This window comes from Oncorhynchus mykiss, chromosome 24, assembly GCF_013265735.2.
Source record: "Oncorhynchus mykiss isolate Arlee chromosome 24, USDA_OmykA_1.1, whole genome shotgun sequence".
NCBI lineage: Eukaryota > Metazoa > Chordata > Actinopteri > Salmoniformes > Salmonidae > Oncorhynchus > Oncorhynchus mykiss.
Window position 1 is genome coordinate 7,972,332 of NC_048588.1, and position 14,064 is coordinate 7,986,395.

A 14,064-nucleotide genomic window follows, 5' to 3' on the forward strand; every position below is an offset into this window, starting at 1 on the left:
TGATGCTGTGACACACCACCCCAGACCATGACGGACCCTCCATCTCCAAATCGATCCTGCGACAGAGTACAGACCTCGGTGTAATGCTCATTCCTTCGACGATAAACGAAAATCCGACCATCACCCCTGGTGAGACAAAACCGTGACTCGTCAGTCGAGCACTTTTTGCCAGTCCTGTCTGGTCCAGCGACGGTGGGTTTGTGCCCATAGGCGACGTTGGTGGAGGGATTGTGCGTTCCTGGTGTAACTCAGGCAGTTGTTGCCATCCTGTACCTTTCCCGCAGGTGTGTTGTACCGATCCTGTGCAGGTGTTGTTACACATGGTCTGCCACTGCGAGGATGATCAGCTGTCCGTCCTGTCTCCCTGTAGCGCTGTCGCTGTCTTAGGCATCTCACAGTACGGACTTTGCAATTTATTGCCCTGGCCACATTTGCAGTCCTCGTGCCTCCTTGTAGCATGCCTAAGGCATGTTAAAGCATTTGAGCAGGGACCCTGGGCATCTATCTTTTGGTGTTATTCAGAGTCTGTAGAAAGGCCTCTTTAGTGTCCTAAGTTTTCATAACTGTGATCTTAACTGCCTACCGTCTGTAAGCTGTTAGTGTCTTAATGACCGTTCCACAGGTGCATGTTCATTCATTGTTTATGGTCCATTAAACAAGCATGGGAAACAGTGTTTAAACCCTTTACAATGAAGATCTGAAGTTATTTGGATTTTTACAAATTATCTTTGAAAGACAGGGTCTTGAAAAATGGGCGTTTCTTTTTTTGCTGAGTTTATTTCCTCACTCACTAGTTCACTTGTGTGTATGACGAGGGCTGTCATCGTTGTTATATGGTCTGGACTAGTTAGTCATTTGAATAGCCTAGACTTTGTTTGTCTTCATTTGAAACACAAGTACTGTACACTCACACTCTCGCTGGCCCGCACAGGCACTTATACGCCATAAATGGCACCAGATGTAAGAAAGCCAACTTCCGTGTTTTGGAGGAAAACTTTGGCCGGGTTTTAGTATGTTTTCTCTTAGCCTTGTCGGGGTAGGTAAACCACCACCTATAGGTTATATGATGGCGTCATGGTTTCCTTTTCTCGAGATTTCTGTCAAACCAAACAATCCAGAAAATCAATGGGTTTTGATTTACAAACCGATTTTTGTTGTTAGTGTCTAACCGTTCTATAAATAGCCAGAGGAATGCCTGTGTGTCAGCAAGACTTTAATGTTTAACAATGGGCTGGGCTAATTGTAGGTTTACAGTGTTTGGATTCCTGCTGGAAACCTGAAATCTGAACGATTTTAAGGGTGTGTGTAAAGATTGGCAGCCATACAGGGAAGCCAGATTAAGGGTGTGATTGTGTGTCATAAGTAGTGGTCCATAATATAGGAACAACACTAAACGGAACAGGAGACATTGATGTTAATGAGATGTTTTACATGTCTGGTTCAGCAGCAGTCTAGTCAGACATTACCATGACGATGCTACTAGTAGCACTATGTAGGGAATGGGGATGTGACAAGTGTTTTGAACGTTTAAACAATATTCTATAGTTTTAAACAATAATAAAAAAAAACATTAAATGCCGTGAATTCACAATTCAGATAGGATCCTGTGTGTAACCTCTAGGGGGCAGTGCAGTTCAATTTACCACAATCCTGGCTACTTACCAGATGGTGTGCACCTTACTGCTGGTAGTTTATGCTGTTGTAGCTTCTCTGCCATATCCCCCTCTATTTTCTCAGTTGTCAGCACATGGGACTCCATGACCCACTTCTCATCGATGTGGTGGCTCGTTGCAGTGACGTATGCTTGCGCTTTATACTTGCATTGTAAAAGTTTTCCATTCAGGCAGTCGGGGTTCTTCAACATGGCTTCTTGATATGCTATCAGGCCAGTGAAGAGGACATCCTCTACCGTTGACCATGTCTACGTATCAACTGAAATCATTTCTGTAATCAGCACTGATTTTTCTCTCTGCCGCCAGAAACGGGTTGGGGTCTCACGGTGCCTCCCTTTCAGATGGTTAAGCATGGCACCCGCACTGCCACTGTAGCGCAATTCCACCTTGCAGGTTTGTGTATTTATTTAACCACCTTTTTCATTGAACATTTATCAAAGTAAAGCCATACAGAACTTCGCTGCTGTTTACTTCCCTGTCTCACTCTCTGCCGCGCTTCCAACTGTTAACGACGACGACGTGCAGAGCACTTTATAACCATGGGAAATCATTTGAAAGATGCCTTTCTCCTCCTAGTAACATTACATCATTGTTGCGTTAGGTATTTGTTAAAATTTAAAAAAAAACTTTGATAATAAATGAGCCCTGTTAGTGATAAATGCACAGTTTTTTCGGTTTGGGTTTCTTTGTAAATGGTAATGATCCCAATGTTTTTAACTGTTCACACCCCTAGTTGGGTATGGGATGCACCCTTTGATTTGAACACAGGCTGCTTTCTAACATCTCAGCGCTGATGGGACCCCACCTTCATTCCAGTGGATTGGAGTTTGATGTAGGTGTGGTGGTAGATGAGGGATTTCCTCCTCTCAGAATAGGCCCGGGGCCTTTAACTTGAATACCTCTGTCCCTGCGATCCAGCCCTATGAGGAAGCTAGGTCTGTTTACTGGAATTAGTCCCACGCCCGACGGCACTTACTAGGAAACTGGGACTCTAGACTCCAATCCAGCCCTATAAACGCACTCCGGTTGAGTCAGTTTATCTTTAGTCTGGCCTTTTTTGTCTCTTTCCCTGTCTGCTTCTCTCTCTCGCTCTCAGGGTCTCTGGCATAATTATCTCCCCTCGTCCGTTAGGCTACTCTTGCTCTGTATTTAAACATAGCTCGCTAATTCTGTACGAGTGAGTGCGGGCACCTCTCTCTCATTGCCTAATCTGTACCTTTGGAAGTGCTAGAATGCAGCCCCTCTATACACCCCTCTCTCTCTCTCACACTCGCACCACCACAGCCCCTATCTTTCTGGCCTGAACTCATAAAGCCTTGAGCAGCGCTGGCCATGGCAGCCAGGCCTCTGTAGCCTGGGCCTATATTTATCTCTCTCCTAGTTAGTGGAACTAATATGGGAGGGGAGGGGGGGGGGATGTCAGTCACACACACACACACACACACACACACACACACACACACGTCTTTCTGGGCGTAGGAGGAGAGGAGGAGAGTGGGGTGCTATCAGAGAAGGGCCTCTCACATAGTGGTGATTTGTGTCTGTGCCCTAACAAGTACTGCCCTGTGCTGCATGCTGAAAGATGAGTGTCGCCCTCTGCCTCAATGCCCGCTCCTGCTACCCGTAGACATGAATCAGGGCCAAAGCTGCTCTAGTCTAGAGTGGCTCTCTTTCTACCATCATACAGCCACACTCATTATTTCCACTGTTAGGGGCTGCACCCATAGGGCTCTGGTCAAAAGTAGTGCACTATTTCAGGATTGGGGTGCCGTTTGGGACACGCACGCATAGTGGCGATTCAGAACACTCTAGCATAGTCAGAATAGTTCTGAAATATTTACGACGGACCGTGTTTGAGTTTCAAACTACATTGGGGAAATGATCAGCCGTAGCCTTTATCAGTTGAGGTGTGGATAATATTTCACATTGGAACCAGTTACACGGAGTGTTCTAGATAGTTAGTGGACAACAATGCCCCCTTTTTTTGTCTACTGAGCCGACTGTTGGGTTTATCTTACACAGTAAAGATGCACCCGAAGGAGAGCCATTTCCCGTGCTTCATTTGAATGTGAATTACAGTGGCTGATCAAGGCAGTCTAGTCATTGTATAGTCATTTATTTAATTTTAGTTATTTTATTTGTAATTTTAAAGAACAAATATATTTTGTAGCAACAGTAAAGATCCACTCGACAGTGATGTATGTCTGGCTACCTAGTTTTGGATTCCTATGCCGGCGGGAGGTGCAAAGCCCTTCGCTGAGGGGTCAGTGTTGTATTACACTTGACATTGTGCCGCTTCCTGCTGGAGCTCTGTCCTGTCTGCCGCTGCTGCCTGTGGTGCTGTCTGTCTGATTCTGATAGGCTACTCATCGTTTTCAGGTGTCCCGTAGTGGAAAACACAAGGTGAATGCTTAACTCTCTCTCTCGCATTTCTCACTCTGTCGCGTGCACACAAACGCACGCACTGTACACACCATGCGAGGTGCTGCTTTGCTCCGCCTTCCTGCCCCGGGCTTGCATGTGCTACACCCCGTGGTTCAGACATGGTTAGATACAGCTGTACAGGAGGGGAGAAAAGTTTGTGTGAAACACAGCGACGTAGCGGTTTGAAGACGGTGGACGCGAGAGATGGTGAAGTAGGAGGAAACAGCTGGGTCAGGGGTGAATGGGTCAGGGGTGAATGGGTCAGGATGGGAAGTGGGCTCAACCTGGGCCAAGTTTTTTTTTTTTTTTTTTCCTCCTCTCTTTGTTTTCTTTCTATTTGTGGTCAAGGCGTGTCCTCCTCAGATTGCACAGCCTCTCTCTGCCACGCCACCCCCATGCTTCTGCTATTCGGCTCATCGTTGCTCATTTCCCCATCCTGTGTCTGTCTGTGAGGGAGGACAAAGACCGACGGACGATACTGACTCTATGCCTCCCAGTCATCCACGCAAGATGTGATTGTGTGGGGGAAATGAGGCTGGCTGTATGGATCAGTACATAGGGCTTAGCATAGTAGCAGCTCATAATCAAGACACACTTCACATGGGGGTCAGTAAGGGTCAATGGTAGCCTAGGCCTGTATGGGGTCAATGGTAGCCTAGGCCTGTATGGGGTCAATGGTAGCCTAGGCCTGTATGGGGTCAATGGTAGCCTAGGCCTGTATGGGGTCAATGGTAGCCTAGGCCTGTATGGGGTCAATGGTAGCCTAGGCCTGTATCAGTCACCTGACAGTCTTCAGTAGGTCTCCTCGCCCTCTGATATGAGTTAAGGTCAGTGTGCCACCATATGAGAATATGTTTTGTGCTGTGCAGATAGTGGAGATGTAAGCTACACACTCGTGTATGTACACACACCATCTCCATCAGCTAGTAACCCCTGTAGATCGCGTGACCTCGCCTCTTGTTCTAGTGTGGTGATGGTGTGCTGTGTACTATAGTTAACGTGATTGTGGTACCACAGAGGAGTGATCCCGCACATGAACTCCCACAGCGGGAGCTCTGCTCCATCTGAGCCAGTTGTGCAGAGGGGGGCTCTAACTGACCCTCAGCCCCCAGCTGTTAAGGGGATGTGGCCTGGCCAGAGGGGAACATTGTGTTCTGTGCTGGAGTGCACGTGGCTCTGTCTGTTTATTACATGTAGTTACACCGGGTTGTAGCTAGCGCCTGGACCACGTTGTTGTTGCTCTTCAGACTGACTTATGAAGAATGAAGCTCTGTGTGTGTGTGAACCTCTAGCCCGGAACATTCTGTTAGCCTCGGTCTCTGGCCCCTCTGTGACCCTGTGTTTTCTCTCTCCAATCAGCATCAGCGACAGCTTCCTGACTGTGAAGGGCGCCGCCGTCTTCCTGCCTCGGGGAAATGGCTCCTCCCCTTCCTCAGCGCCCGGCACCAGCCAGCGGCAGAACAAACACACAGGTATGCCCTCCCACTGTCGGACTGACTGACAATAAACCAACAGACAAACACAACCATAGGACAGGGGTGAGTTCATTAGGAAAACGTTATGGAACGTTCATGATAGAAATGCCACACATACGGCCAACGCGATTCCTTACTTTACATGTCAGTGATGCCTGTCTGTTCAGCTCTTTATAACATAGAAATAGAAACAATCTGAATGTTCCACAACGATGTGTCCTGCTGAACGCGCCCCAAAACTCAACACAGACTCATGGGAAACTGACACAGCCCCAACATGAGGCCTAACCATAGTGCTTATCGTTGGAATGCAGCAGGCATTCTGCAGTGTTGAGGGAACCAACTCTTGTGCTGTTGTGTTAGTCACCAGAGCAGAGCTGTCCAGTTCAATTGACCCCATAGCTGTTACAATATGACACCGGTGGTCCACTGACTGCACGTTGCCTTGCCATAGAGTTGCTATTTAGGCGAGTGTTTTTCCATACCAGTGTCCTCGTGCTCAAGGGCAGAGATAATTGTTGTAACTCTCTGCTCCGCTGGGTTTGCTAGGAGGTTTTTCCCAACTCTGTTAGTGGTATGTACCAGCCCTAATGTTTTTTTTCTCTTAGTTTCAATGACGAATGTCCTTTTTGGCCCTTGTAGTAGTAATTGTGAAGGACACTTCGTGTTTCTTCGGCTGCTTTCGAATGTAAATGTTTCTCCGAGCTGTGTTTTTTGTTGTTTTTTTAGTTTCTTGCGTCGTTTTAATCAGACACTGGGTTTTGTATGCCTGTATAATGTGGACTGACTTCTGAGGGAGGAGTAATGTGTAGGCGCAGATGGCATGCAGGGTGTACGACACTGCTCGTGGACTGATTCTCTCCTCCCTCAGGTGACCTCCAGCAGCACCTGCAGACCATGTTCACCGTGCTGCGGCCAGAAGACAACATCCGCCTGGTACGTCATCTCTCGCGCTCGGCGCCGCGCTCTCATACGTCAAGCTCATGACGTTTCATTTACATCCCAGACAAATGACTCTGGGACTATTCTGACGAATACTTCCAAAATGCAGAGAGTTTGACCTCATCCCTCCTTTTCTCTCCCTCTCCCGTCTTCCCATAAGGCTGTGCGCTTGGAGAGCGCGTACGCTCAGCCTCAGTGCACGCGCTACATGGTGGTGGTGTCCACCAATGGGAGACAGGATACGGAGGAGAGTGTGGTGCTGGGCATGGACTTTGGCTCCTCAGACAGGTTCGTAGTTAGTACCACTGCATGCAGTGTGTGTTAGAGACCCACATCTTTTGGAGGTGTGTGTGTGTGTGTAACCTCTTTTAACAGCTGTCTCCTCCTGCAGCTCATGCACAATGGGGCTGGTTCTACCCCTGTGGAGCGACACACTGATCCACTTGGACGGAGACGGGTGAGAAGAGCAATACGACACCCGTTTCCTCCTCCCTGCGTTTACTGTAGTTCTTCTGCCCAGTGGGACTGTCACGTAACCTGTCTGTGTCTCTGTAGGGGCTTCAGTGTGTCCACGGTCAACAGGGTCCATGTCTTCAAACCGGTCTCTGTCCAGGCCATGTGGTGAGCGCTCCTCCTTTCATCGCCGTCTCTTTTCCTCAGACTTTGGACTCTGTTTTATGTTTATCCTATTATCATGCTTTTTCCCCCTCTTCTTATCGCTCCACCTCACCCTGTTCCCCCCCAGGTCCGCCCTGCAGTCGCTCCACAAGGCGTGTGAGGTGGCCCGCTGTCACAACTACTACCCCGGGAGCCTGTTCCTGACCTGGGTCAGCTACTATCAGAGCCAGGTCTCCTCTGACCAGGTCTGCATCAACGAGTGGAACGCCATGCAGGACGTCCAGTCCCACCGCGCCGACTCGCCCGTCCTCTTCACCGACGTGTGAGTGTACCACTCAGTCACGCACACACACACACATACACATACACATACACACACACATACACATACACATATACATACATATATTAAGCAACTGTGGTGAGGTCTTGTGGAGGTTAGGTCAGCTGGACTCACACCAACTTATCTCCCAAAGAAAACAACATTGCCCAATTACGAGTGCAGTGCCATCTGATTCCCTTGTTGCCACAACACCCAGCTTCAGGCAGACCTTCTAGGACCCCTGCGACCTTTGCCTTAGAGACCAGAGGTCAGAGCTCTCAGCATTACCTGGTTATGACCGAGGTATCAACAATCTGCTCTAGCAGGAGGATGCAGCTCTGGGTTTTTAGGTTGTATTAACCGGGGAAATTCCCCACCCAGTCGCGGTCACGTGTGCCTGCTCGTTTAGGGGGGCCTTTCTGTAACGCCGGAACTCGGCTTGTGTGCCAGCAGCGGCTAAAATAGCCCTCTCTCCGTGACCGCTTTATTTCTGCATTTGAAAAAGTAGCTAGACAGATGGGTAGACGAGCGGACGGATGGACGGAGGCAGGTGGGCATTCGGAACGAAGGGGAGGATGGAGGGGTGACGGATGAGTAATAGAGTAGAGATGATACCACTTGACATGCTGGGAGACGTTTTAAGGAGAGGAATGGACTGAGTGCCACCGAGGCAGGGGAAAGAGGTCAAACCCAAAGCGGTTTAAAGGTACTTTCCTGGAGAGATGAGGAGAGTAAAGCCTCTCCCTAAGCCTCCGCAGTGACATCAAACGTCCCAGCTAGCGTTACGGCGCGCCATGCAGGCACAGTGGAAAGACGTGCACACACACACACACACGCGCGCACACCCACCCTGGTTAGGCTTGAGTACTGTGCACACACACTTAAAGGCAGACTATGCTAGTGTTGTGTTATTAAATCCTGTTGGGGTCACTGCCGAAGCTAAGATACCTGTCGATGACAATCAGACATCATATTATTTGCCCTCGCTCATTGCACATTCCTTCTATTCAGTATTGAGGCCATGCTCTGATTTTACCCAGATTTGTCCCTGCAAATATGCATGTATAGCGTGAATGTGTGAAGTTGCATACAGTGTATCGCTTACGACTGTAGTGTGTTGGGGTCAATTTCAATTCAGGTGGTCAACTGAAATTCCAATGGACTCCAATTCCGAGTTTACTTCTTGAATTGACTGAGTTAAAATGAAATTGATCCCTACCCTTGAGTTCATTGGCACGTGTGTGTGTTTCAAAGTGGTCAGGGTCTCTTGGCAGAGCCAGTAACCCAACCCCGGTGGTAGCTCTGTCTTGTCCTGGAATGTGCAACAAGTTTCAAGTGTCCCAAGTCCCCAAACCCTTTCCTCAAGAGGTCAATCAAGTCTTTGTTTCTGTAAACAAGCTCTTTCCGATGTTCCAATAAGGACGTATTATTATTATTATTATTATTATTATTATTATTATTATTATTATAAGCGTGACGGGTCATCAGACTGGGACAACAACACACCTGTTGCTGCTGCTGCACAATGTTGACTGTTGTGGGAGCATAGCCACTGACCTACATTACGGTGTGAATTGTGACGAGAGGTGATTTGGTAGGAGCGGGAGCGAGAGATCGCGAGGGGGAACAGACGAGGATAGAGGGAGGGGAGAGGGAGTGATTTTGGGGGGGTGGGGACTGAGGCAGGGGGGAGATCAGAAGCGGGGTCTCATGGGACCTAATCAGGGCATGTTTCCCTTAGTGCTGCGCAAGTGGCTAAATGTGTCCTCAAATGCAGTTAGAGAAGGGAGGGCAGGGACTCATTATAACAATAACAAATGTGGACTGAGCTCTGTGGTTTTGTATGATGTGGAGAACCTGGGGCACTAAGTGGCTTTAGTGAGTTCCTCGAAGTCATATTTAGTGTGGTGTGTCAAGCTGTTTTGGGTGAGAGGTAAATTGAGTCCCTGTAACCCTCCGAGGTAGACTGAGAGGTGTGTGTGTGTGTGTACTGAGGGTGTGTTTTGTGTGTCCACAGGCCCACAGAGAGGGAACGCACGGAGAGGTTGATCAAGACTCGCCTCCGCGAGATCATGATGCAGAAAGACCTGGAGAATGTCACCTCCAAAGAGGTGGGTTACAGGTGTCGACGCACACACACTACGGGTTCTGGTTCGAACAGGTTATGTACGGGTTCTAACGGGTTCTCTACTGGTTCCTCTTCAGATTCGCACAGAGCTGGAGATGCAGATGGTGTGCAACCTTCGGGAGTTTAAGGAGTTTATTGACAACGAGATGATCGTCATCCTGGGTCAGATGGACAGCCCCACAGAGATATTTGACCATGTTTACCTGGTAAGTACACGGTCAAGGACTGCGTGGCACCCTATTGCCTGTATAGTACACTACGTTTAAGTCGTCTCCCTCTTTTTGTCCCTTTTTCTGCCCGTTTGTCTACTGATATCTCTAAGATTATCTGTCGAGTTTGGACTTAATTCTGTTTTTGTATCCAGGGCTCTGAGTGGAACGCTTCAAACTTGGAGGAGCTGCAGACCAGCGGGTAAGAGACCATTCTGACTTGTCTATCATCATGTCAGACTGTTGGTTACTGTGACAGTTGCAGCACAGTTTCAATACTGAGTAGAAGTTCCAACGAGTAACGTTCTCCGTTTCACTCCTTCAGTGTGAGATACATCCTCAACGTGACGCGGGAGATCGACAACTTCTTCCCGGGCGTGTTTGAGTACCACAACATCCGCGTGTACGACGAGGAGGCCACCAACCTGCTGGAGTACTGGAACGACACCTATAAGTTCATCACCAAGGCCAAGTAAGAGCTCTGATATGATGCACTCTATTAGGTGTCCTTGAGTCTCTTGAAAACCATCTGTCAAAGAAAATGTAGTATTATTATATATATATATATATATTTATTTATTTATTTATTTTAATTTTAGCCCTTTTTTCTCCCCAATTTCGTGGTATCCAATTGTTGTAGTAGCTACTATCTTGTGTCATTGCTACAACTCCCGTACGGGCTCGGGAGAGACGAAGGCTGAATGTCATGCGTCCTCCGATACCCAACCAGCCGTTGCTTCTTAACACAGCGCGCATCCAACCCGGAAGCCAGTCGCACCAATGTGTCGGAGGTTACACCGTGCACCCGGCAACCTTGGTTAGCGCGCACTGCGCCCGGCCTGCCACAGGAGTCGCTGGTGCGCGATGAGACAAGGACATCCCTACCGACCAATCCCTCCCTAACCCGGCCGGTTACGACAGAGCCTGGGCGCGAACCCAGGGACTCTGATGGCACAGCTGGCGCTGCAGTACAGCGCCCTTAACCCGGGAGGCTGAAAATGTAGTATTATTGATTAGGTTTTAAGAGGATTCGCTTTAATTTTGAGAATGTTTATATTAAAATGTCATTTTTTGCATATTTGATTTTAGCATTGTTCTTTTTAGCAATGTGAAGGGTCTTTACCAGGGGTATTCAACTCTTACCCTGCGAAGTCTGGAGACAGCTGGTTTTCTGTTCTACCTGAGAATTAATTGCACCCACCTGGTGTCCCAGGTCTAAATCAGTCCCTGATTAGAGGGGAACAATGAAAACAAGCAGTAGAACTGGCTTCTAGGTCCAGAGTTGAGTTTGAAGGCTCTTTACCATAACCATGAGACACTATATCAAGATACAATACTGTACAGTGCATTCGGAAAGTATTCAGACCCCTTCCCCTTTTCAACATTTTGAAACGTTACAGCCTTATTCTAAAATGGATTAAATAAATAAAATCCTCATCAATCTACACACACTACCCCATAATGACAAAGCGAAAACAGGTTTTAGGAATAAAAAATAAAAAATAAAAAACTTGAAATACCTTAAGTATTCAGCGCCTTTACTGTGAGAATCGAAATTGAGCTCAGGTGCATCTTGTCGCCATTGATTATCTTTGAGATGTTTCAACAACTTCATTGGAGTCCACCTGTGGTAAATTCAATTGATTGGACATGATTTGGAAAGGTACACACCTGTCTCTACACACCTGTCTCAGAGCAAAAACCAAGCCATGAGTTTGAAGGAATTGTCCATAAAGCTCCGGGAGAGAATTGGGAGACTAGTCAGGATTGAGGGAAAGATGAACGGAACAAACCTGCTCAGGACCTCAGACTGGGTTCACCTTCCAACAGGACAACGACCCTAAGCACACAGCCAAGATAACGCAGTAGTAACTTCGGGACAAGTCCCTGAATGTCCTTGAGTGGTCCAGCCAGAGTCCAGACTTGAACTCAATCAAAGATCTCTGGAGAGTCGTGAAAATAGCTGAACAGCAACGCTCCCCATCCAACCTGACAGAGCTTGAGAGGATCTGCAGAGAAGAATGGGAGAAACTCCCCAAATACAGGTGTGTCAAGCTTGTAGCAAGGATGTAATCGCTGCCAAAGGTGCTTCAACAAAGCACTGAGTAAAGGGTCTGAATACTTATGTAAATGTAATATTTTATATAAGAGATTATTTTTCTACACCTGTTTTTTCTTTTTTATTATGTGGTATTGTGTGAAGATTGATGAGGAGAAAAAATAATTGAATCCATTTTAGAACAAGCCTGTAACATAACAAAAATGTGGGGAAGGGGTCTGAATACTTACTGAATGCACTGTATGTCATCAGCTTGTCCTCTTCACTCCCTCTCCTCTAACCCGTGCTCTGTGTTCCCCTATTAGGAAAGCAGGGGCTAAGTGCCTGGTCCACTGTAAGATGGGTGTGAGTCGCTCGGCCTCCACGGTGATCGCTTACGCCATGAAGGAGTACGGCTGGGACCTGGGGAGGGCCTTCGACTACGTCAAGGAGCGCCGCGGCGTCACCAAGCCCAACCCCTCCTTCATGAAGCAGCTGGAGGAGTACCAGGGTATCCTGCTGGCCAGGTAGACACACACACACACACAGCTCTCACATCCTGGGCCACACAGACGACTGGCTCTGCAGTGACCTCTTCTCCAGTGTAAATGATGGAATGAAGAGAATTGACAGTTTGTTCTTTTCCTCCTCCTTTCTCTGCAGTAAGCAGAGGCACAACAAGTTGTGGCGCTCCCACTCGGACAGCGACCTCTCAGAGCGCCACGAGTCTCTGCTGTGTAAGACGCGCCCTCACAGCCACACCGTGGGCCACTCGGACCCCCACAACAACAACGGCCCCACCCCATCCCTGCAACGCTTCCTGCTCCAGGCGCTTGGCGCCGCCAATGACCCCGACAACAAGGCCGAGGGCTCCCACATCTCAGACACGCAGTCGGAGCCCGTCCGACTCACTCGCTCACACTCCCACTCCCCTGGCCCGTCAGCGTCCAACGGTCTGTGTGACTCCCGGGAGAACCGGTCTTCTCGAGGGCGGGGACCCCGCCAGGACCCCTTCCTCCCGCCGCTGCCTGCTCCGCGGGCGGCTACGGTGGTGCCCGAGGAAAGAATGGACAACTCTGCTCTGGCGGTGGTGGCTGTGACAGTACCAATCACTGCCGTCCCCCATCCTCCCCCCTCACTGCATATCCTCCCTCCTTCTCTCTTCCCCCAGCCACTGGCCAAATCCCTCCATCTAGGTTTGAGCACACAGCTGTCCAGTCCTGTGCCTAAACAGAAAGACCAGAGTGTAGCGCTGACCCTGGATCTGCCTGATCTCAGCAGCTCAGAAGTCGTATCTCAGGCCACCCTGGAGTCCAGCGACGACTCGGACACCCTGGGATGCTCCCTGTCAGACCCGCTGAGCGAGAGGGGGGAAAGTGTCATTATGGCATCCCCAGGGATCCCCATGGCCGTGAGCCCACTCACCGCAACAACGCCTCTGTCTTTAGGACCCTACGCCAATGATGACAACAACAACCCCAGTGGCGGCGGTGACAAAGACACTGTCCTCGCTAACCCTGTTGACACCACATGTGTTACCGCGTCCTCCAACCTCAGCACAGACAGCATTGACTTCTTCAGCGCCCGGGAGAAATTCCTGGGCCTGTCCCAAGACGGAAGGACTCGGATTCTTTCGGAGCAGATGGCTCAGCGGACGCCTCAGCCGCGGTGCCCCAGCCAGGAGCTGCAGCCGCTGTCCCCCGAGAACCCTGCTGGAGCACTGCCAGTCACAGAGGAAGAGGAACAGGGAAAGGTGAGGTGGCCATGTTTTTATTGTCTTTTTTTTTTTACATTGAAATTACTTTGAATGATGAATGCCAGCCTCCTGTCTATGGTATTCAGGGCTCCACAGCCCTGCTGAGAGTTACTGAGTGATTAACAAGATTACAGTACTCAATGGAGGCAGTCAATCGAATGGATTATGATCAAATCCATTGGATAGGGAGGGGGAAACACAAGGATGTCTTTTGGGATGGTTTGTACAATACTGCCACCTATTGAAAGTACCGTTATGATCAGTTTCGATTGCTAATACATTGCTAATATGTAACATCAGGCCCTATGTATCAAGCGTCTCAGACTAGGAGGGCTGATTTTCATCAGTTTTGCCTTTGAGATCACAACGAATAAGATTATCTTGACAGGAGGAGCTGGTCCTAGCAGTCTGAGACAGCTGTTGTCTACAGACTTTGTGATGGTGTTCTTTTCTTTCTGTAAAATGTCTTTTAGAAGCTT

At 48.7% G+C, this 14,064-nt stretch overlaps 1 protein-coding gene across 2 annotated transcripts in view; it reads left to right on the plus strand.

Annotated features, from left to right (window-relative positions):
• LOC110503660 (protein phosphatase Slingshot homolog 2) overlaps positions 1 to 14,064 on the plus strand; it is a 34,598-nt gene that overhangs the window by 18,473 nt on the left and 2,061 nt on the right. For both annotated transcript variants that reach the window (XM_036961389.1, XM_021582099.2), the window contains 12 exons: positions 5,457 to 5,569; positions 6,444 to 6,508; positions 6,675 to 6,802; positions 6,906 to 6,971; positions 7,070 to 7,135; positions 7,260 to 7,454; positions 9,472 to 9,565; positions 9,660 to 9,788; positions 9,947 to 9,993; positions 10,117 to 10,263; positions 12,156 to 12,356; positions 12,493 to 13,582. In XM_036961389.1, coding sequence (XP_036817284.1) covers positions 5,457 to 5,569; positions 6,444 to 6,508; positions 6,675 to 6,802; positions 6,906 to 6,971; positions 7,070 to 7,135; positions 7,260 to 7,454; positions 9,472 to 9,565; positions 9,660 to 9,788; positions 9,947 to 9,993; positions 10,117 to 10,263; positions 12,156 to 12,356; positions 12,493 to 13,582 — 2,341 coding nt within the window. The remainder of the gene's footprint in view (positions 1 to 5,456; positions 5,570 to 6,443; positions 6,509 to 6,674; positions 6,803 to 6,905; positions 6,972 to 7,069; positions 7,136 to 7,259; positions 7,455 to 9,471; positions 9,566 to 9,659; positions 9,789 to 9,946; positions 9,994 to 10,116; positions 10,264 to 12,155; positions 12,357 to 12,492; positions 13,583 to 14,064) is intronic.